Source organism: Babylonia areolata, chromosome 4 (genome assembly GCF_041734735.1).
Source record: "Babylonia areolata isolate BAREFJ2019XMU chromosome 4, ASM4173473v1, whole genome shotgun sequence".
NCBI classification, from domain to species: Eukaryota; Metazoa; Mollusca; class Gastropoda; order Neogastropoda; family Buccinidae; genus Babylonia; species Babylonia areolata.
Window position 1 is genome coordinate 46,121,158 of NC_134879.1, and position 22,500 is coordinate 46,143,657.

General features: G+C 43.0%; 2 protein-coding genes across 2 annotated transcripts in view; both read left to right on the forward strand.

Annotated features, from left to right (window-relative positions):
- The window catches only part of LOC143281229 (AP-4 complex subunit mu-1-like), a 32,247-nt gene extending 21,013 nt beyond the window's left edge, over nt 1–11,234 (forward strand). Inside the window, exons 11-13 of the mRNA XM_076586322.1 lie at nt 3,701–3,799; nt 6,180–6,297; nt 8,570–11,234. Coding sequence (XP_076442437.1) covers nt 3,701–3,799; nt 6,180–6,297; nt 8,570–8,767 — 415 coding nt within the window. The 3' untranslated portion in view covers nt 8,768–11,234. The remainder of the gene's footprint in view (nt 1–3,700; nt 3,800–6,179; nt 6,298–8,569) is intronic.
- A 10,054-nt stretch (nt 11,235–21,288) lies between these two features.
- The window catches only part of LOC143281470 (uncharacterized), a 158,897-nt gene continuing 157,685 nt past the window's right edge, over nt 21,289–22,500 (forward strand). The window contains 1 exon segment of the mRNA XM_076586680.1: nt 21,289–21,539. Within this exon segment, the coding sequence (XP_076442795.1) occupies nt 21,493–21,539 (47 nt within the window). The 5' untranslated portion in view covers nt 21,289–21,492.

Genomic DNA, 22,500 nt, shown 5'->3' on the forward strand with positions numbered 1-22,500 from the left:
TTCTGTTGTCATGAGACAGTAGTTTTTTTTGTTATTTTGTTGAATCATAATGTCAGTTTAAATTACGCATACTTAACCTTGACCCACTAATGCAGACTCAATTTTGTTTGTTAGGTTGTTGTTTCTTTGTTTTGGGTTGCTTCTGTTGTCGTGAGACAGTAGTTTTTTTGGTTATTTTGTTGAATCATAATGTCAGTTTAATTACACATACTTAACCTTGACCCACTAATGCAGACTCAATTTTGTTTGTTAGGTTGTTGTTTCTTTGTTTTGGGTTGCTTCTGTTGTCATGAGACAGTAGTTTTTTTGGTTATTTTGTTGAATCATAATGTCAGTTTGTTTGGGTGTATGCATTAGTGTGTTTCTCTGTGTGTGTGTGTGTTTGTGCATGTTCAGAGGGAAGAAACCTATGCTTTTTAAAAAATTATTATATGATTTAGATATATATCTATTTTTTCCTGCATGTATGATTATACTTTTTGTCAATGTATTTATTATGTATGCGTGTGATTGTATGTGTTTTGGAATGTATATGCACATGTGTGTGCATTTGCCTGAAAGAATGTCTGTAATATCCCAGGTACGGCACTCTGTCACAAAATGCACCTTCTTTTGCACAAGCACATGCGTGTGCTTCTTTCTTTGATTTCACGTCTTTTCACTTTGAGTGATATTAGATGTAATATGCGTGTGCTTGTTTTTAAAAGTGCACATGTTAACCCCTTCACTGCTAGTACGTTTTGCTATGGCCTATGCTGAGAAAATTTTCAGAAAAACAAGAAAAACACGCCAATGATTTTAATTTGCTTATATTTCAAAAAGTACTGAAGATAAGTGCATAAAAGTATATATCAAATGAAAGGAAAATGAACCAAGATTTTGTTTTTGATACTCACATGTTCAAATAATGAGTCAATCTAACAGAAAATTTCCATCAAATGCATTAATAAAAAAAAAAAGGGACTGTCATTCCATCACGTTGGTGCTACAATATCAACCAGGTTGTCAACCTGTCTTTCTTGTGACTGTTGTGATCAACCACACACACTGTCAAGGCTGAGCAACAGTGTCCAGGTGCATAAGACTCCAACACAGTCCACACAAAGAATGAAAAGGGTGTACTCACCCAGGATCTACCGCCAGTAAAAACGCTGTGTGTGGTACTTGCAGAAACGGTCTTCAAGACACAGTGCTGATTTGCTGGGGCAGTCTGGGCAGTAGAACCCAACATCCTTTCTTTGTCCTTTCTTCCAGCAGACTCTGCATCTCCTTTGTGGCCAGGCCTTCTGTGGGGTAGGTGGGATGAAGTGTCGTCCACACAAGACAAACAGCGTGGTCATCTTTAGCAGTGTCTTGGTCACCAAAAATCATGGCACTAATTACATCCTTCTGAAGTCCAGGAGTGTAGTGCTGTTGCCTGCTTTTTTGCAGAGGATGTGTGCATTCAGCATGGCAGTTTGTAGAAAATGCACACACAGTTATTTGTACCACTTCAAGGTTTTCCTTGTGACATCGTAGGGCTGCAGCTGTTGGTCATGATGGTCCATGGCACCCATGTTTTTGTTGTAATCCAGAATTGCTGGAGGCTTGTTTACTGCCTTTTGGTCTTGCTGCTGCTGGTCTTCAGTTGTAGGTTTGTGGCAAGTTGTCAACTCCAGATGGTCCAGGATGAACATCATGATCATCAGCATGCTGCATACCTGAAACACATTGCATAAAAGACTAAGTCTGTTGGGTTTGGGTTTGTTTTTTTTTTTTTTTTTTTTTTTTTTTACATATAAAAAGATCATGAAATGGTACCATTTTATTTCTGACTGTTTTCAGAAGCTGAAATACAAACACACACATACCTACCCCTCCCCCCACCCCAAACCCCCAAAACACACACACACTGAAACTGGTTCATGGTATGCCACACCCCCTTCATTTTCTCTTTCTCATACAAAACAAAATGACAATACATCACACACACACACACATACACACACACGCACACACACACACTTCTACAAGTGTTGCATTTACAAAGTAATTTAGGCATACAGTTCTGTGTATCATTCTCTGATTTCAGTTTCATAAACATCATCTCTTCCCCCCCCCCACCCCCTCCCTCTCTCTCTCTCTCTCTCTCTCTCTCTCACTCACACACACACACACACACACACCAACAACAACAATAACAACAACAACAACAAACCAATACACACTCAGGAACGAACACACAGAAAGCTGCAGGCGAGCGACACACGCTGTCATCAACAATGAGCCAGCCAGCAAGCCACGCCCCCCTGGGCTGTGATGGTCAGAAACAGTACCCACGTGACTGACTCTCACACACACACACACACTGATCAGTGACTGACGAAGCCACTTACCACAGCTAACACATTCAAAACACACACAATGCAGTCATATTCATTGTTGCAACAAACGGAGAGCAAATAATAAACTGACAAACCTCGAAAACACCCACCTGCATCTTGAATCAGCTGAGCTTGTCTGTCTTCAGTTTCGTCAAACAACGCCAGTTCCCACCCCCCTCCACTGTCAAAATCAGCGTCTTCAGTATCAACTTCACGCAGTTCTGTCTCATTCAGTCCACAATCTTCATCTCTACTGTTTGCATCGCGAAAGAATTCTTTCAATACAAGTGCAAGTGTTGGGGTTTGTCTGCGTTCAGCCATGGCTTTGCAAACACAACTTGAGCTTCGCACAAACTTGCAAAACTTTCGCCATAAATATGACAATCCAATGAATAATTTTAGCTTATGGAACTCAGGAGATAAAGAGCTCTCAGGGGAGCTAATTTAATGGTTAGCAGACTGTATTTTCTGCAATGCGAGACTCGAAACATAGAACGTTGTATCATGACGTACGGCGCACGTCAATACAGCATTGCTGAGCGACATTTCATGACATACGCTGTACGTCAACAGCGCAGTCAAGAGGTTAATGTGCTGGAGCAAGCATGTGTGTGTGCGTGTGTTGGGCATTGTTTGTGTTTTTGTGTGTGTGTGTGTGTATGTGTGTGTGTGATTGCTCATACCTGCAATTTGTAGTATTGTCTTGGTATATAGATACACATGATTATTTGTGTTTCAGTTTCAGAGGTATGCTATTTTGCACTGATATGTTTCTGTTGTCTCATGTGAGGCGCTTTGAGCCCATTATATATGACGGGCGCAATAGCCGAATGGTTAAAGTGTTGAACTTTCAATCTGAGGGTCCCGGGTTCGAATCTCGGTGACAGCGCCTGGTGGGTAAAGGGTGGAGATTTTTCCAATCTCCCAGGTCAACATGTGTGCAGACCTGCTAGTGCCTGAACCCCCTTCGTGTGTACACGCAAGCAAAAGATCAAATACGCACGTTAAAGATCCTGTAATCCATGTCAGTGTTCGGTGGGTTATGGAAACAAGTAAATACCCAGCATGCACACCCCCGAAAGCGGAGTATGGCTGCCTACATGGCGGGGTAAAAACAGTCATACACGTAAAAACCCACTCGTGTACATACGAGTGAACGTGGGAGTTGCAGCCCACGAAAGCAGAAGAAGAAGAGCCCATTATATGGGGAGTTTGTGCCATATAAGTACTGTCTGTATTTATTATGTTACCTTTTACACAGTCATTTCTTTTTGTCTGTATGCATTGTGCACAGTCTGTGCTGTATGTCTGTCAGAATATGAAAGGTGGTGTTTCAGAGACAACAGCGTGACGATTCAGGTCAGCCCTAACTTCCCACACAGTGCAGAGGCTGTGCACGTCTGTGTGGCTCTCCCTGTGCCGGCCTCTGTGTCCAGGTAATGATAGTAATAATGATAATGATTATAACAAGGAAAGTATGTTTTTTTAAATATTGCTGAATCTTGCATAGAGACAAAGGGCTTATACATCAGTCATTCAATCGCAAGCATAGCTCTAATTCAAAATGGTCATACACGTAAAATGTTACATGTGTGTGTGTGTGTGTGTGTGTGAATGTTTGTGTGTGTTCATGAGTGTAACCTGAATGAATGACACAGGAAACGAATGACGAGCGCCTGAAGGCAGCTGTCAGTAGGCTCTACCCAGGTAGGCAGCCTTCTATGTAAATGACTGTGTTTGTAAATTGCTTAGTGTGTGGTCTCTGACCGAGGTCAGGCACTGTGTAAGTATCCATATCATAATTCAGAGAAATAAAAAGTAAACCCTATCAATACATGCAAATAGAAAGCCAGAGAAGCTGTAAACTGGGGGGAGGGGAAGGGAGGGGGGGGAGCAGATGGAGAGTGGTTTTGGAAAAAAGGTACCCGGTTAGGTTTTAACTCACTCCAGATGACGGAACGCTATAGCGGTTTCAACAGTTAACATTTTTTCCAAGTTTTCCTCATGGGGTAGCATCAAAATCGCAGGTACACCGGGTATTGCGAACATGTCAAGGGTCAGATGGAAAGTTTCTTTGTGAGGTTCCGTAACTATGCACTCGCTGGCGAGCCGTTGACCTTGGTACCCCACATGACAAGCTAATCTGCATACATATCGAAAATGGCGTCGCAGGTGATACAAGTGGACATTTTTTGGGGAAATTATATCACGACAGCGGCTTTTTACTGCTGCTGAAGTGATCGAAATGCTTCAAACTGAAGGTTTTGACATGTCGAGGGTGATGAAGACGTTGAATAAAGTATCTGCAGTAAAGCTACCAGCAAGAAGTTCGGACAGTGACTCAGCTTCTGAGGGCTGTGAAGAGAGTGAGGGGGGTGGGCATACACACAAAGTGAGGAGAGGGGTCAGTGGGTCAAGTACAGGGAGATACTTTGTGTTTTGTATTTTTTGTGATTTTTTTCCTAACCCTAACAAATGGGTCATCTGCAGGGGAAAGCAAGGGAGAAAACTATTTGTCTGGAATGAGTTAAGGTGAGACTTGAAATAGCTGAGGGGAGAGGTTTGATGAAATGAAAGGAATCTCATTCCAAGTGTAAGGTCCAGATAAAGAGAAAGAACGGCGGCCAACTGTGGAGTGATTGAACCTGGGAATGGAGAAACCGGCTGTATCTGAAGCTGGTCGTAGACAGCAAGATGGGATGTAAGTGGGAGCATTCAGGAAGGCATCCTCACCAACATTCTGTTGAACACTGAGTCTTTTGTCGTTTTCACTGGCCGTCTTTGTTCATCACCAGTCTCAACATTTTGGTTCAGTTGAGGCCTGGATGGAGGAACAGCGATTTGCTTGTTGAGGCATCTGCCATCATAACCAGCTAGAAAAGATGGTTATATAACTCAGATAAAACCGCTCTTTAAGTACACATACTTTAAACGTGACCCACTAGTGCAGACTCTGGCAGAGGTCTGACATTCCTGTCTTGTGCAAACTACTATCCACCTATGCGGAGAAAACAAAAGTAGCTACAGCTGATAACCTCCTGGAAGTAGGTAACCTCCCCTTTGCCCCCCTAACTAGCGCCCTCTTTTTCCGGCAGCCATCTTGACTCCTGTTCCTGTGCTCTTCATACGGACCGCTCTTCATTCCTTTGTTTTGTTTTTTTGCAAAGTATGCATGTGCCCATTGTGTAATTTGACCAAGTCTCCTTGTGATAATCAGAGCAAATTTAGTGTTTCATGGTTAGGCTTATAACAAATGAAGGAACAAAAATAATATTCCATAGATTCTGCACAGGAGAAACCCCCCACAAAAATTGTGTCCAGGATCTGTTGTATCTCACCAGGTGAGAAACAGTGCAACACTGATGAAACATGTTCTTTTCCTGTCTTCTTCATAAGCATCCCATGCTAGCTGCAACTGACTGTCAGTTTCAGACTGTGACACATGCAATATGCAATTATATTATAGGTCAAATGATGTGGCACAGGAGAGGAAGGTTTTCCCAACTTCTCTCCCAGAATTATTTGTGCTGGAGGTGATGGTGTTTGTGTCTGTGTGCCTGTGTCTGTGTGTGTGTGTGTGTTTGAGTTGGTGTATGGATGTGTATATATGTATGTATTTGTGTGTTTGTTTGTTTTTGTGTGTGTATCTATGTGTGTGTGTATTTATGCATGTGTGTGTGTGTGTGTGTGTGAGATATGGCCCACGTGCAGATGGCAGGGTTAGAAGCAACCGTAATGATAATGGTAACTTGTCACCAACTTTCCAGTCATGTGAGGTGAGACGTGTCGCTGGCAGAGGTGGGGTTGGTGTTGCAGCATATCACAGCACGCTGTGGGCCCCAGTGAGTCGCTGACCTTCAGGGACCGGGACAAGACGGTGCTGTGGACCATACGGAACCTGGGACACGCACAGGAAAGCACCGCCCACATCAGGGTACTTCCCTCACTCCTTCCTTTCTTTTTCTTCGTCATCTTCGTTTGTGGGCTGCAACTCCCACGTTCACTCGTATGTACATAAGTGGGCTTTTACGACTATGACCGTTTTTACCCCGCCATGTAGGCAGCCATACTCCGTTTTCGGGGGCGTGCATGCTGGGTATGTTCTTGTTTCCTTAACCCACCGAACGTTGACATGGATCACAGGATCTTTAACATGCGTATTTGATCTTCTCCTTGTGTATATACACGAAGGGGGTTCAGGCACGTATGTTGACCTGGGAGATCAGAAAAATCTTCACCCTTTACCCACCAGGCGACTTTACCAAGATTCGAACCCGGGATCCTGAAAGTCCAACATTTTAGCCACTCAGCAGTTGCACTCGTCTCCTTTCTTTCCACTCGCAGGCTTCAAGACCTGACCAGCATGTTGGGTTATGCTGCTGTCAGGCATCTGCCTAGCACATGTGGCGTAGAGAATATGGAATCGTCCAAAACGCAGTGACGCCTCCTTGAGATACGGGGTTCACAAAAAGTTAAGGACCACTAGGGAACTCGCACATTTTTGACTCACTTGTGTAAACAAAGTGAGTCTATGTTTTAACCCGGTGTTCGGTTGTCTGTGTGTGTGTGTGTGTCTGTGTGTCCGTGGTAAACTTTAACATTGACATTTTCTCTGCAAATACTTTGTCAGTTGACACCAAATTAGGCATAAAAATAGGAAAAATTCAGTTCTTTCCAGTCATCTTGTTTAAAACAATATTGCACCTCTGGGATGGGCACAAAAAAAAGAAAAAAGAAGCCTAATTATATGCAAACTGCATTTACTGTTATATTTATATTTTTTGTATTCTCTAAACTCGGCACTTTGACCTCTTATTCTGACACAACAACAAGAGGAGTATTTATTATCATTTTTTGTTCAAACAGGAACTTCTTTTGCTAAGCATGGAATTTTTATTTATTTTTGCAAATTTTTTTTGGTGCAGATAGTAAAAAAGGGAAATTACTCTGTAATTAATGCTAGGGGACTTAATTTATCACAAGTGAGTCTTGAAGGCCTTGCCTCTCTTGTTCTTCATGGAAGCATGGTGAAATGATGCGGAGTTTTCAGCGACAAGCGGTGTATGCAGGCAAATAAAGAAGTGCCATTCATAACCAGAGGTGCTTTCTTGCACTTCCACTCTTTACAATGAAGAACCACAGCTGCTGTTTATAAACCACGGAATGATTCAGATTGCAAAACTGGGACTTAAACATCAGTTTTTCAAAATCATTTTTCGGGTTGTTCATGGTGCACATAATGTCTCGAACAGACGTTTGTGTGTTTGTTGAGAAGCCAGCAGTAGACTGTATGTAGCCTGACTAATGAAGAAATCATCTCACAAATGTGGTTTTTTTGTTTTTTGTTTTTTTGTTTTTTTACCTTTAATGAAAACATGCCTGCTGTTATAAAGTGGTCATTAACTTTTTGGGAACCCTATAGTTTCATTCCTGTGTATGTTTTAGGCTTGATGTTAATTCATTTTATTATATTATTTATTTTTATTTCTTATTAAAGACCAACTAGTTATCTTATTCTGGATTAGGCTAGTCATATTTGAATCTGATTATGCTTTTTTCTTTCTTTCTTTTTTTTCTCTCCTACAAATAATAAAGATATGACAAGATGATGACTGGAAATGGTCAAGTATTCACTTTCTTTGTCAGTTTTATAGCATGAGGTTATGTTTTAAAAATAAACAGACTTGAGGCACTTTTTGCATGCTTTCCAACAGAGAAATTATTGCAGGGTTTAATTGTCAGCAAGTTTAAAAGGAAAGAAAAATCAGTCATAAAATTGTATATGAAGAATGTTATGTAAAAAAAAAAAATGTATATTGTTAAAGCAAACTATAACTGGTATTGTAATATGCAGATGTGGATAATTCATTCATTTATACAGTGACATTTACATTTGACACGTAGATCAGTAGCAAAAAAAGGCAAAAAGGATGAGAAATGAAAGAATACATGAATGGACACTATTCATAGAATATTGTTTCATGGGACACAAATACAAGATGGGGATCCAGGTAACAGTATTCAAGAGAAAACATATAAATTTACTGTGAGAACAAATGAATACATAAATATAAGATAGCCTGTACACATATTCAAAGAATATGAAGGGATCTATTTAAATAATACAGCCGCACTGGATACACTGGGAAAAATGTTTGGGAGAAAGTTATAAAAAAAAAAAAGAAGATATATATTCTTTGTTGCAGCTGATCAGCCACAACTCAAAGAGTGTTCCCAAGACAGACATAGGACCAGCGACTGTGGAGTTTGAGATCAACAGACTGACTCTGTCAGGTCTTCACCTGAGATTCCTGAAAATCTTCGATGGCAACCAGCTGTGGCCAGCAAAACGATTTGTGCGTTACGTCACTGCATCGGATTCCTACACTGTTAAAGTTCCTTAGAGGGGCGTTGGGTTTTAGTATATGCAGTTGTGGGCTTTGATTCACTCATTCACTTGTGTACAAGTGGGCTTTTATGTGCACAACCATTTGTTCCTGAACTTCCGGCCAAAAAACTGTGAAAGTAATATACCTAAGACATCAGTTCAGTGTTCACCAGCACAGTCTGTGAGTGAGGTGTTGTGGTGTGTATTGTGTTTATCTAAATAACATCTGTGTGGAGAATGCAAAAGAAATTTCATAGGAAAGGAGTTTTTCAGTGCTTGAGCCACATGGCGGCGGCAACGCCGGCCCCACCAGTAGCCTCAGTTTATGTTACAGCGCATGCACTGCCAGACTACGAGTCGCTGCCTACAGTCTACGATGTATGTGTAGCTGCTGAAGCGGTTTGTGGGCGTGAGACAATCCGTGATGCTCAGCGTGTACGTGGTCTGTGGCGGATTTATCCAAAAACTAATGAAACCAGAGACAAGCTCTTGTTGGAGGGGTTCTTGTTCAGGGGAGCACGTGTCTCTCTCCTGGACAAAAATCCTTTCGTTATCAGAGACCAGACTGATGAGAAACCAACCACCAAACTGTGGATAAACAATGTACCTCTCAGTGTGGACAACAAAGACATTGAAGCCGCACTGCAGAAGCTAGGAGTGGAGAGCAGATCCTCACTTCAAAATGAGCTAGCGAGGAACCCTGATGGACAGCTGACACGTTTCGAGACTGGCCGCAGGTTTGTGTTCATCTCTGTGCCGAGCACACCTCTGCAACCAGTCTTAAAACTTGGTGTGTTCACCGCGGCTCTCTACCATAAGGAGCAAAAACAAAAACTAGTAAAATGTAGCAAGTGTCTACAGGACGGACACCTGGCAGCAAACTGTGAGGGAGAGGTGGTGTGCAGGGGATGTTTGCAACAGGGACACAGAATGAGTGACTGCCCCTCTGTTGTGCCCCCTGCTACAGAGGAGGAGGGAGCAGCAGCAGAGCAGTCTGAAGAAACCGAGCACAAGGAAGTGGGTGAGGAAATGCCCAGTGCTCAGAGCAGCACCACACCAACACACCGTGTGCAGCCGCCAGCATGCGCCAGCAATGCGGCAAAGAAAATTAAGTAAACCAGCCACGCGAAGCCTGCTTATGGCACAGCGAGCAGTGCCGGAAAAAAGAGGGAAAGGAGCGAGTCTCCCCCAACCACAAGTCTCCCAGAAAACAAAAGGCCCACTGTCCTGACGCAGCCAGAACACAACGGAGAGGCAGAGGTGGAAAGCATGTCGGAGGAGGGGGGTAACACTTGACATGTGTTCTCTCCCAACCAGCCTGACCACTCCCTCGCGACCTTTGGCTTTGATTAACGGACTTTTGATTAACGATTGACGAGTATAATTTCCACATCAGAAAGTTGAAAAATTGATACCACCTTTTCTAATATGAATAATGATATATGCATTGGTACTCTAAATGTTTGAGGGCTTAGAAATAACCTGAAAAGGAAAGTAGTATTTGACTTCCTCAGAAAACAAAAGTTAGACATTGCATGTTTGCAGGAAACATACGTGACAGATGATATATTGTCCCAAATCAATGCGCAGTGGTCTGGAAGTGTATTCTATAGTGTAGGTACTAATAGAAGCAATGGACTTGTAATTCTCATTTCCAGCCATAAACAGATTCATGCAGAACTCATCGAAGCAACAGAGAGATTATTGTTAATAAGAATTGTACACGACAACAAATCAACTATCATAGCTAATTGCTACGCACCCAATACGACCGTTGACAAAATATCATTCATTAACCAACTCGGCAACTTGTTACATAAGCAAGACTACGACCACCTGTGGGTTCTGGGTGATTTTAACACAACAATCCATGCTCTAGATAACATAGCCGGCAAGCCTCACTCACAACGAGAAAAAGAAGTCCTTCTAGAAATGTATCCTCTTTTGACTTGGAAGATACATGGAGGTCTATCCATCCAGATGCCAAAGAATACACTTGGTCAAGATCTGCTCCTTTTACAGCTAGAAGAATTGATTATATTTTCAGCTACACTACCTCCATTACACTTGTGAAGAAAGCAGACATTGAATTATTCCCTCACTCAGACCATAAACTTGTGAAAGCGATATTTAGTCCTAACAAGTTTCAAAGATGTCCAGGATATTGGAAATTTAACAACTCACTCTTATCTCAGGAACGGTTTCTAGAAGAAACAAGCACATTTATAGATTTGCATTTTTCACAATCTCATGCTTCTCTTTCAGGCAATATGATTTTGTGTGAAACCATCATGTATGTGTAATATATGTTGCATGGTCTTGTGTTTGAACATGCCGTTGGGAAGAAGATAGATTTAAAATATGAGAAAAAATGGGGGAAAAAAGAAAGAAAAGACAACAGAAAGGAGAAAAATGATGATGGAAGGAACAAAAAAAAAAAAAAAAAAAAAAAAGACAAAAAAAAAAAAAAAGAAAAAAAATAATAGAAAGAACCTTCCAGGTATGCTGAAACTATCCTGCTCATTTGCAGAACTTTTAGGCATCCACTGATTTCTCCTATAAAAAACATTTGTTCCTGACTGATATAGGCAACCATACTCAGCTTTTGAGGGTGTGCATGCTGTGTATGTTCATATTTCCATGACCCACCAAATACTGACATGGAATTACAGAATATTCAACAAACAGTCTGTGTAGAAACACAAAAGAGGTTAAAGCACCAACATGTCTGTGCCTGTGTTGACCTGGGAGATTGGAAAAACTGTGTCTCTGCCATTGACCAACTTGGTGTCCCAACCAGGAACTGAACCTTTCAGATTGAAAGTCCAATCCTCGAACCACTTCAATAATGTGCCCATCAACATTTGTTTGTAAATGTATGTGTGTGAAGTTGTGATTGAATGTGTGATAAAGAGAGTGTGTGTCTTTGTGCATGTGCTATTTTCCAAAATGCAATTGTTAACAGTGTTTGCCAAAAAGTATGAAGTTTGTGAGAGAAATTATAAAAGTTGTGAGAATGTTTCATTGGAAGATTGGTTGGTGCAATAAAACCGTGTAAATTTGATATTAAACATTAAATTAAATCAGTCTCTGTGTTTCTTACCATGGAAATGTGTGGACTGCTCTGAGCATGACATTGGAGAAACAGCCGAGACACTGAGAGTCAAACTCCCGTGAACAGTCTTTGGAACCTTGTTCAAACCTTTGACCATTGAAGCTCACCACAGCCCTACCAATGAAACCTTTGTCAAACCTTTGGCCACTGAAGCTCACTATATCCATACCAATGGAAACTTTTTCAAACCTTTGACCATTGCAGTTCATCATAACCCTACCAATGGAACCTTTTTCAAATCTTTGACCATTGCAGCTCAACATAGCCTTACCAATAGAATCTTTTTCAATTTTTTTACCATTGCAGCTCGCCATAGTCCCACTAATGGATCCTTTTTTAAACCTTTGACCATCATAGTTCGCCATGGCCCCACCATTGGAACCATTTTCAAAGCTTTGACCATTGTAGCTCACCATAGCCCTACCAATAGAACCTTTTTCATAGCTGTGACCAATGAAGCTCACCATACCCCTACCAAAAAAACCCCACCAAACAGATGAAATGAAGTTGTTGAAACGTGCCAACCCAAGTCTCAGTCACATCACTCTCTGGTGCGTGCGTGCGCGCACGCGCGCACACACACACACACACACACACACACATGTACACCCACACATGTACACCCACACACACACACACACACACATAACTCTACACATAATCACAAACAAGCATGCGCAAACACACACACACATGCATGCATGCATTTACACACACACAAACACATCCTGGCCGCAGGCTCTGGTTGCATGCTCTGGCATTCCTGTCATGGACTTTATTCATCTACCCTTCTTCCACTCCTTTTTGCACCCCCCTTCCCCCCCTCACCCCCCACCCCGTCCACCACCACCACACGCACAGCAAACAAACGCATGTGGCAAACAAATACACACACACACACCAGTTCCACTAAATTTTGTTGTGTCAGTAGTGATTATTTCTTCTTCTTCGTGGGCTGCAACGCCTGTATTCACTCGTGCGTACACGAGTTGGCTTTTACGTGTATGACCATTTTTTCCCCACCATGTAGACAGCCATACTCCGTTTTCGGGGTAGGGGAGTGATTATTTACATAATGTTGGTTTTTTGCGGCCTGTCAGTGTCACTGACACCACCAGTAAGAAAAGTGAGTTCAAAGAGGTGGATGTAGGAAGTATGAATTGGAAGGGTCTTATGCATTCGTCGGCAGCATCTCCCATTGGTACGTTCACGGTGTTCTACCTGTGATCGTTTTCATGACCATGTAACCATGCATACTCCGTTTTGAGGGTAAATGTGGTCTCGTCAATCGACGTAGGGAAGGTCTGATGCCCCTTGAAAGGGTGCAGCGAAAATGTTTGCAATGACCGCATTATTTTTCTTGTTATAAGAAAACTCTGTCTCTCTGTCTCTCTGTCCCTCTCTCTCTCTCTCTCTGTCTCTGTCTCTCTGTCTCTCTCTCTGACCTTCCTCGGGGGACTGACATAAAGACGTAGTACAAGAGTTCAGATTCCAGTCAACACTGGATGAGTTAAAAAAAAAAAAATCAAATGTAAAAAAGAGCTCTCTCTCTCTCGTTTCCGTTTCTACTATTCTTTCTCTGTTTGTCTGTCTCCCTCTCTAGCGCACGCGCGAACACACACACACACACACACACACACACACACACTGTCTCTCTGTCTCTCTCTAATCCCAGTAACACTAATATGATATTTGTCGCTGTCTCAAAACCAGCCCGACGTTGACCTTTCACTCTCTCATTATCTTATCTTATCTTATTCTATTTCACTCTCTTATCATCTTATCTTATATTATGTTTTCTGCTCTCAGTCTCTCTCTATCTCTAATGCTCACTCTGACGGTCGGTGAATGCCACGTGAGGTAGTCTTCAGCCTCTGAAATTTGATGTGATTGAACCTGACACACGTTCTCCAGCATGCACTGGCCCTGCGTGAGTGATCACAGCACGTGAGTCACGAATGTGAACCCCCAAGCTGAACTTGACACAAACGCAATGCATTGGAAACCCTTCACAAACATGCATGAGTACGCACAATAAAAAACAACAACAACAACAAACGCATGTACATAATTACCTTAGGTAAACAACAGTGTTAAGAGCAAGTTAGTCAGTTAAATGTGTTCAGTGATGTCAAGGTCTGTGCAAGTTTGAAATGTGGACACACATTCAAACTTATCCGAATGAACATCATTAACACAATCCTGCTAGACGTACAGTGATTTAACTGATAAACTAATCTCTCTCTCTCTCTCTCTCTCTCTATATATATATATATATATATATAGGTATATCCTTATGCAATGTGTGTAGTAAATTATATAGTGCAATTATTAACAGGAGACTACAGGAATGGGTGGAGAACAATAATATTACAGGAGAATTTCAAGCTGGGTTCAAGCGAAATTATTCTACTATAGACCACATGTTTACGTTGATGGCTTTCATACAAAAACAGTTTTGTTTAAATCGCAAATTGTACGTGGCTTTTATTGATTTTGAAAAAGCGTTTGACTCCATTAATAGATGCTTTCTTTGGCCTATCTTGTTTAAAAATGGTATCCGTGGAAAACTGTATAGATGTATTATGAGTATGTATGACTGCGTGAAGGCAAGGGTGCGTTGCGGTGCTGCTTTGACTGAATGTATTAGCTGTACGTCTGGTGTTAAACAAGGAGATATTTGCAGCCCAGTTTTATTTTCGCTATTCATAAACGAGTTAACAGTAGAAGTTGTCAATTCTGGAAGACACGGTGCCACATTTACTGGTGATTTTATGGAAATTTTTATTCTTCTCTTAGCAGATGATGTTGTATTAATGTCGGAAACAATAATAGGGTTACAAAATCAGCTAAACAGTCTGCAACGTGCCGCTGCTTCTCTTCAACTAAATGTTAATATGGATAAAAGCAATATAATAGTGTTTAGAAAGGGTGGATATCTTTCTGTAAGGGAAAGATGGACATATAATGGATTGATAATGCCTGTTGTAAATGTATATAAATATTTAGGTTTGTATTTTTCAACACGTTTAAGTTTTACTTTTGCCTGTAAAAACCTGACAAGCAGAGCTAAAAGTGTATTGATAGGTGTCATGAAGAAGTTATGGTTGTTGAATAACCAGTCACTGAAACTGTTCTTGAAAATATTTGATTCTCAAATTCAACCTATGATACAATATGGTGCAGAATTATGGGGTCTTGACGCTGCTGCTATGCACTGTGATAAAGTTCATTTGTATGCTCTGAAAAAATTTCTTGGAGTGTCCCCACAAACACCTAATGATTTTATCTATGGAGAAACAAACAGATACCCGATATCTTTACAGTCTGCTACTAAATGCATTCATTATTGGTTAAAGTTGACACAGATGGATACTCATAGACTACCACATAAAGCATACAGAATGTTATTAGAACTGGATAGCAGAGGCAAGAAAAATTGGGTTTCGAATATTAGGGTGAAGCTATGTGAAAATGGATTTGGTTTTGTGTGGCTTAGCCAAGGGGTTGGGGATACTAAAGCTTTTATTCGTGTGTTTCGTGAAAGAATGATTGACAGCAGATGGCAAAACTGGAATTCACATATCCAAGGCAGTGACAGATTTGAGATTTATCGACTTATCAATGACCAACATAGTTTTCCAACTTATATGTCTATGAATGTTGACAGGCATCTGAAGCATGTAATGACCAAATTTAGATTTGGCGTTTCTGAATTGTTTGTCCATCGATATCGTTACAGACAGTCTAACATTTCTGATCCTATTTGTCCGTTATGCAAAAAGTCAAAGGAAGATGAAGTCCATTTTGTGCTAGATTGTGCAGAATTGAGAGATATCAGAGAACAATTAATTCCAGAAAAATATTTCAGACAACCTGGTTTATTCAAACTCGTCTTGTTAATGTCATCTACAAACGAAAGTCTTGTTAAACAATTCACTCTTTATCTGTGTAAAGCGTTTAAACGTCGAAGTGCCTTCGTAACATCTTGAACGTTCTGTGTATTTGTACGCGACTTTCATGTTTATCCCCCTTCTAAGGGGCTATGGCCTTTATGAATAAAACATCTTCAGTCTTCAGTCTTCAGTCTCTCTCTCTCTCTCTCTCTATATATATATATATATATATATATGGTGTGTGTGTGTGTGAGAACGATGAATTAACGTCAAATATCTCGCATGTGATCCATTCACAAAGGGATTTAATTGGGGTTGGGAAAAAGACACGGAAAAACGTATTGATCTTCAGTTTTAAAGTCAGTTTAGTTGGACGAGTATTCCAAAGGATTTTCACTTCTGCCGGTTAGTATTCTAATAATCTTTTCAGTGTATGTTTCTGACTTTTAAAAGTGAGTTCTTCAGAACCACATGACGGCAAAAGTGTAGAAATTACCCAGGCCCAGCTATAGTGGGTTTGATTTATTGATGATGATTTTTAACTTATCTATCAATATTATTCTTTTTAACCACAGGTCATCGTCATGTTTGTGGTTGGCTCAAATGGTTGTTTTCCAGTCAACTTCGTTGCTTGTGGTTGTTTACACAGTTTACGAACGTTCTCACGGCCTCACTGAACAGCATTCTAGTCATTGCCACCTAACAAAGACAGAAGACGTCACTCAGCTGATTGTCTCAGTCGTCTCTGTCAGTGCTGCATGACAACGTTTCACGTTGTGGACGTTTCGAGCTGACCAGACGGCTTATTCAAACCAGACAGCATTAACAGTGACTGATGAGAATCCGGAATAAATGATAATCAGTCATCCCCACGAGGCCTGAGTGTGTGTCACCAGACCGTGACATTGGCCCAGCACTTACAGTCTGGCACGCTTGAACAACCCGTACAGTCTCATGTCGAGTTCAGTCACAGTCAAAGACCGTACATAGGTATACGGAAGACCGTACATAGCTATAACTACATATAGAATAGAACAGAAGAATAGAATATGTCTTTATTACCAAGTGTACCGGGGTCACATATACCGGGGTCATATAAGGTCTTCGGTTACATGCACAGTTCCAAACAAGAAAGAATCGCGGCTCAGAACGTCAAACCAAAACAACGATTTAAAGACAAATTCAAAGTCCCGACAGAGCTTCCCTGTTCAAGCGAACAAGTTCTCAGACTGAGTCATCCCCATTCGCCTATTCCCGACTCGCCCATCACCGAATAGGTAATCCCGATTCACCTCTTCCCAGTTCACCTACGTACTCAGTTGCTGTGTGTGTGTGTGTGTGTTACAGTGTGTGTGTGTGTGTGTGTGTGTGTGTGTGTGTGTGTGTGTGTGTGTTTAAAATTCACTTTTTTTATCGCTGGCCTGGTGTCTGTGTTGACAGTTTGGCCCAGTGTGTCGGTAATTAATTTTTGTAACGCAGTCAAAGCTTTCTCTTGGACAAGGTAGTATGAAATTTGCTCGGAAGCTGGAAGTCGGCACTGTATCGTAAATATATTCATAACGTTTAACCCTCAATGTCTTAAGACAAGATGAGAATTACAAGTGTTTAAAGAAGCTGATTGTGGCTTCTGTGCATATACAAATTCTAACTGACTAATCCCGGCGCGGTAACTGATGCGGCGTATCTCAAGAGAGAGAGAGAGAGAGAGAGTGTGTGTGTGTATGTATGTGTGTGTGAGTGTACTGTGACGTGTGTGTGTGTGTGTGTGCTCGCGTGCGCGTTAGAGAGACGGCAGACAGACAGAAAAAGAATACGCGAAACAGAAATATGATAGATATCTTTCTCCCGCACTATATTTTTGTATCTGCCCTGGACTAGTATGGGAAACGGGACAGAGTGTCAAACTCTCAAGGTCAACTTGAAAAGCCAGTGAGGGTGGCGGCACGATCAAAGGGAAGGCGAAACGGGAATTGGCGAATCGGACCTCAGTCAGTGTTCCATTTTCCATTCATTCTCCTGCCCGGGATGGGCGCAGAGGAGACATGAGGGACGATTCCGTAGTCAGACGACGCCATCCGGTTCTATCTTCTGCCTGTCGTATCAGCGTAGCGCTATCCATATTGGTCCATTCCTTGATGTTGTCCATCCAGCATTTGGCTTGCCTCCCTCTTCGCCTACCACCCTCTAGCGTTCCCTGTAGAACTGTCTTTTGCAGTGAATTGTGGCGTGTCACATGCCCGAACCATGACAGCTTCCTCCTTTTGACCACTGCTAAGAGTGGTTCCAGTGGACCCGCTAGCATAGTTATTTGGCTCTTGACAAAGTCATTGGTCTTTCTGTCCTTCCATGAGATTCCAAGCAGTCGTCTGAAGCATTTTGTCTCAAACGTCTGGACTTTCCTAGTAGTCTCTGCTGTTAAAGTCCAACTTTCACATCCATACAGCAGTATGGATAGCACCAGGGATCGGTACAGTTTGATCTTTGTTGGAAAGCTGATCTCTCTGCTCTTCCAAATCTTGCTGAGCTTAGCCATTGCTGATGTTGCGATCGCTATCCTAATCTTTATTTCAGTTGTTGAGCGACCGTCGTTTGTGAGGGTGGAGCCGAGATATTTGAAAGCATCCACTTCTTCAAGTTGTTGTCCGTTCATGAAAATTTGAACTTGGGTGTTGGTGGATAGTGAGGTCTGGTGCTGGACGTCCCGCTCACTCAAGGAAAGTGATGTGTCACTCGATAACCTCTCCTTTCCAGGCGAAGTGATCGCCGCATAGCCACTGCCTGGCTTGCCAGACAGTAAGGTTATTGCAAAAGGCCTCTCCTACATTACTGTGTCCACAGCAACGCCTTCCCGTGGCGTCCATGTTTTCACTAAGCTTGCTGTGTCATGGCGCGACCGAGTAACCGGCGGTGTAACTGGTAGGAGACTTGGAGAGGAGATTGGCGCCACCAAGGAATAACCTAAGCCCACAGAAAAGACATGAAGGACACAACCATAGCCAGCAACATGCCGGATCGGTCGAGGCCCGGATCAACAACGACCGCGCTTACCATTGGCTTGCCTCAGGGTGGAAGTGTAAAGTCAGCTACTGGAGCGAAAGAACTATTTAAGTTGCCACAAGAAAAAGTCATCATTGGAACATGGAACGTCCGCACGCTATATCAATGCGGCAAAGTGAAAGAACTTGAGCATGAACTAAAACGTTACCAATGGGACATTGTGGGGTTATCAGAAGTACGATGGACGGGATTGGGAGAGATGATGACGGATGACGGACACAAGATGTGGTATAGTGGTGAAGATTCTCGACATGAACATGGCGTAGGTTTCATCGTACGCAAAGAAGTCATTGGATGCATCATGAGCTGCACACCAGTTACCAGCCGTGTCATCAGTATTCGAGTGTCAGCTAAACCGAATAACATCACAATCATCCAAGTATATGCACCAACAACTGACCATGAAGACCAGGATGTCGAAGAATTTTACGAAAAAATAGAAGACACCATCAAGAAGGCCCCCCAAAAAGACATCATCATTGTACAGGGGGACTTCAATGCCAAAATCGGCTCAGATGCCTACAACGACTGGGCTGGAACAGTGGGCCAGTATGGCACAGGAGACACCAACGACAGGGGACTTCGCCTTCTGGAGTTTGCGTGCAGCCAAAGGCTCACCATCGCTAACACTCTTTACCCTCACAAACTGTCAAGAACAACCTGGCATGCACCGAACGGGAGAACACACAACCAGATTGACTTTGTCCTCACCCCGCAGCAGTCAGTGTACCTGACGAATAACTCGCAACGGCGCCCGCCGGGGTTTGGTTATTCTCCTCAGATGATCTTCTTTATTTCGCTGGGCCTTTCAGCACAAATTTTTTTTATCATGGACTGACAATAGACACTAATATCTCAGGGAATTTTAGTGTCTATGGACTGACTCGGACCCACAACTGACACGTAACATTTAACTGAAGGTTTCTTGGATGGTGCAGTGCTATATGCGAGCCGGTTGCCATGGCGACAAGTTGGACATAGTCTGGATAGGTCTTTAGACTTTGTCACAGACCTCACCACAGCCTGCCCCTCCATCGCCACAACGATTCCGACCCGCGAGTGTTCAGGATATTTGAGAGCAGCGATTTTCAGATGACTATTGTGTTGTAACACGTGTCACGTATTGTTAGTCCACCACGGAAAAAAAAACCTTCAGTGGCCACGAGATATTTCACTGTGCAGCGGCTGGCGATTATCGACCTTCTAGTGAATGCTGTTCCGTACTGAGTCAGTTGTTCACGTATAGGGTCCTCGGGGTTTGTTCCAGCCATTTCTGAATCAGTCTTACAGGACCTAGCCCGGCCCGGGAGCATTTAACTGGGACCATGAATTGTCGAGTGTCGGTTTGTCTCTGTTACGTCATCCAAAAGAGCCTGCTTTCCATGATACGTGCTGTTATTATGCCAGGTAGATAATGAGGTTGTATCCATTGTTTTATGCATGGTAGTGTAGGCCTATACGTGCTAGTGATTGCCACCCACGGTGATGATATGATTCTGTCCGGCACTGCAGAAACGTCAGTCAAACAGAATGACCCGCTAGTCAGGGTGGAAGAGAAAAACAAAAAGGCCACTTTTGTCTCGTACAATATGGGACTAGCATTCCGGATGTCTCTTACGTGGTGGCATTGTATGGGAAAGTACTCGTGTGTCAGCCTGAAAACTCGTGGAAATCAATTTAGTTCCCTTGTTTGAGAGGTTTTTCGCCGAGTTTGTGTGTGTGTGTGTGTGTGTGTGTGTGTGTGTGTGTGTGTGTGTGTGTGTGTGTGTGTGTGTGTGTGTGTGTGTGTGTGTGTGTGTGTGTGACAATCAGTTTCAGTTGATCTTTGATTAGCCAGAAAACTCAGTCACTTGTAAAACTGAGCGGCACGCGGTGCTTGTGTGCCGGTGTGTGTGTGTGTGTGTGTGTGTGTGTGTGTGTGTGCGTGCACGCTTGTGCGCGTGTGTGCCGTGTGTCAATGACATCTCTCTTGTCACACACACACACACACACACACACACACACACACACACACAATCACACACACGGGCGCGCGCGCACCCGGCGCAAGCACAAAGCCGGCGTGCGCGGTGTTCATGCACGCAGCCGCGGGCAAACAAGCTGCATACTATTGAAACAATGATTAAATACAAAACACACTTCAGTGCGCCTTCGTCGGTACCGCTTTGGTACACTTGCATATACAACTCGGCGGCACCTGTGCGCGGCGCGCACGCAGTCACACACACACACACACACACACACACACACACACAGCAATCAAAACCAAGCCGTGAAAATCGAGACTTGACGATCGAGGAAAAGATAAGGGGGCGGTGGTTCAAATCATTAACCTGCCACCCCCCACTGTCAACAATAGCCTCGCCCACGAAACTTTTTCGTCGCGAGTGGGGAGATGGCGAGGCCAAGTTGAAAACCGGCAAGTCAGAGAGAGGGGTGGTGCAGAGAGAGTGTGTGTGTGTTTGCCAAGCAGCCACCGCAGTGAGCGTGCGAAGTTCAACGTGGGAGTGTGTGTTTCTGTTTTTTATGTGTGGGATAGTAGTTCCCTCTCATCGCGCGTGCTGGGATAACGTGTTTGTGTGCGAGCGTGTGTGTGTGTGTTGGCGGAGATGGATACATCAAAGATTCTTTGTGATGACGGGTGAAGAAATCTACCCCGAATTTGTAGCCTAAATGGCCAATGTGCGTGTTGCTGTGCGTGTTCGCCCGCTCAGTGGAAGGTACGTGGGGTTATGATGTTTAAGTAATGAACTTTTAGTTTCAGTTTGGTTTCGGTGCCAGCGGCTTTGAGTTTTTGAAACACGTTGCCAGCGTTCTGCAGTGACCGCCCTTTGTTTGAAGAGAACGTGATAGTTCAGACTGACTTTTCCGTTTCCAGTCAGGCTGAAGGAAACTCTGGAAAGCGTGCACACTTCTTAATTGATAGATTTAAGACAAACAATATAGCGCAGGTAATGTAATTCCAGACAGTCCAACAGAAAACATCCTTCTCACCCAAGTTCAACAACTGCTTTTCTAACCACCCCCGGCGCTTCCCCCCCCCCCCCCCCCCACTCCCGTTATCGGATTTGAAATGTGTGCACACATGTTTTTTTGTCGGCAATATGGGTTCGCGCGTTTGCAGAGTTGACCAGCATTTCTGTTGCCGGCGTTATAGTTTCCAAAACAAAACAGGGGTTATTTCAACAGCAGTAGCTGATGCTGCTACAGCAGCTAAATCCGAGCAGCACAGTATCAAGGTTTATTCCCACACGATGACTGCAAGCTGCTGCCTCTGTGCAGTGTAGTGTAGTGTAGTGTTGTTCGTTTTTTCAGCTGCCGTTCCCCATCTGTTTCGTGCTCTTGACAGTGGGCGAAGGATCATTTGCCAGCGGAGGCACACTATACTAGACAGAGCGTGCGGATCGGAAGCGCGCGTGATGTTCGTTTTGAATATAATAACAACGGCTATTGGTGTGTGAATGCCGGCGTGTATGGTAGCGTGTAATGGGTGGGTGCGGTGCCGGAGAGAGAGAGGGGGGGGGGGGGGGGAGGTTGATGAATCTCTAACGCCCAAACGTGTGTGTGTGTGTGTGTGTGTGTGTGTGTGTGTGTGTGTTGTGCTTTGGAGGTACTTGAGGAGTAAAAGTACATACAACTCAGTCGATTGCCAATTTTCAGTCAGCTTGTTGTTGCCATGCA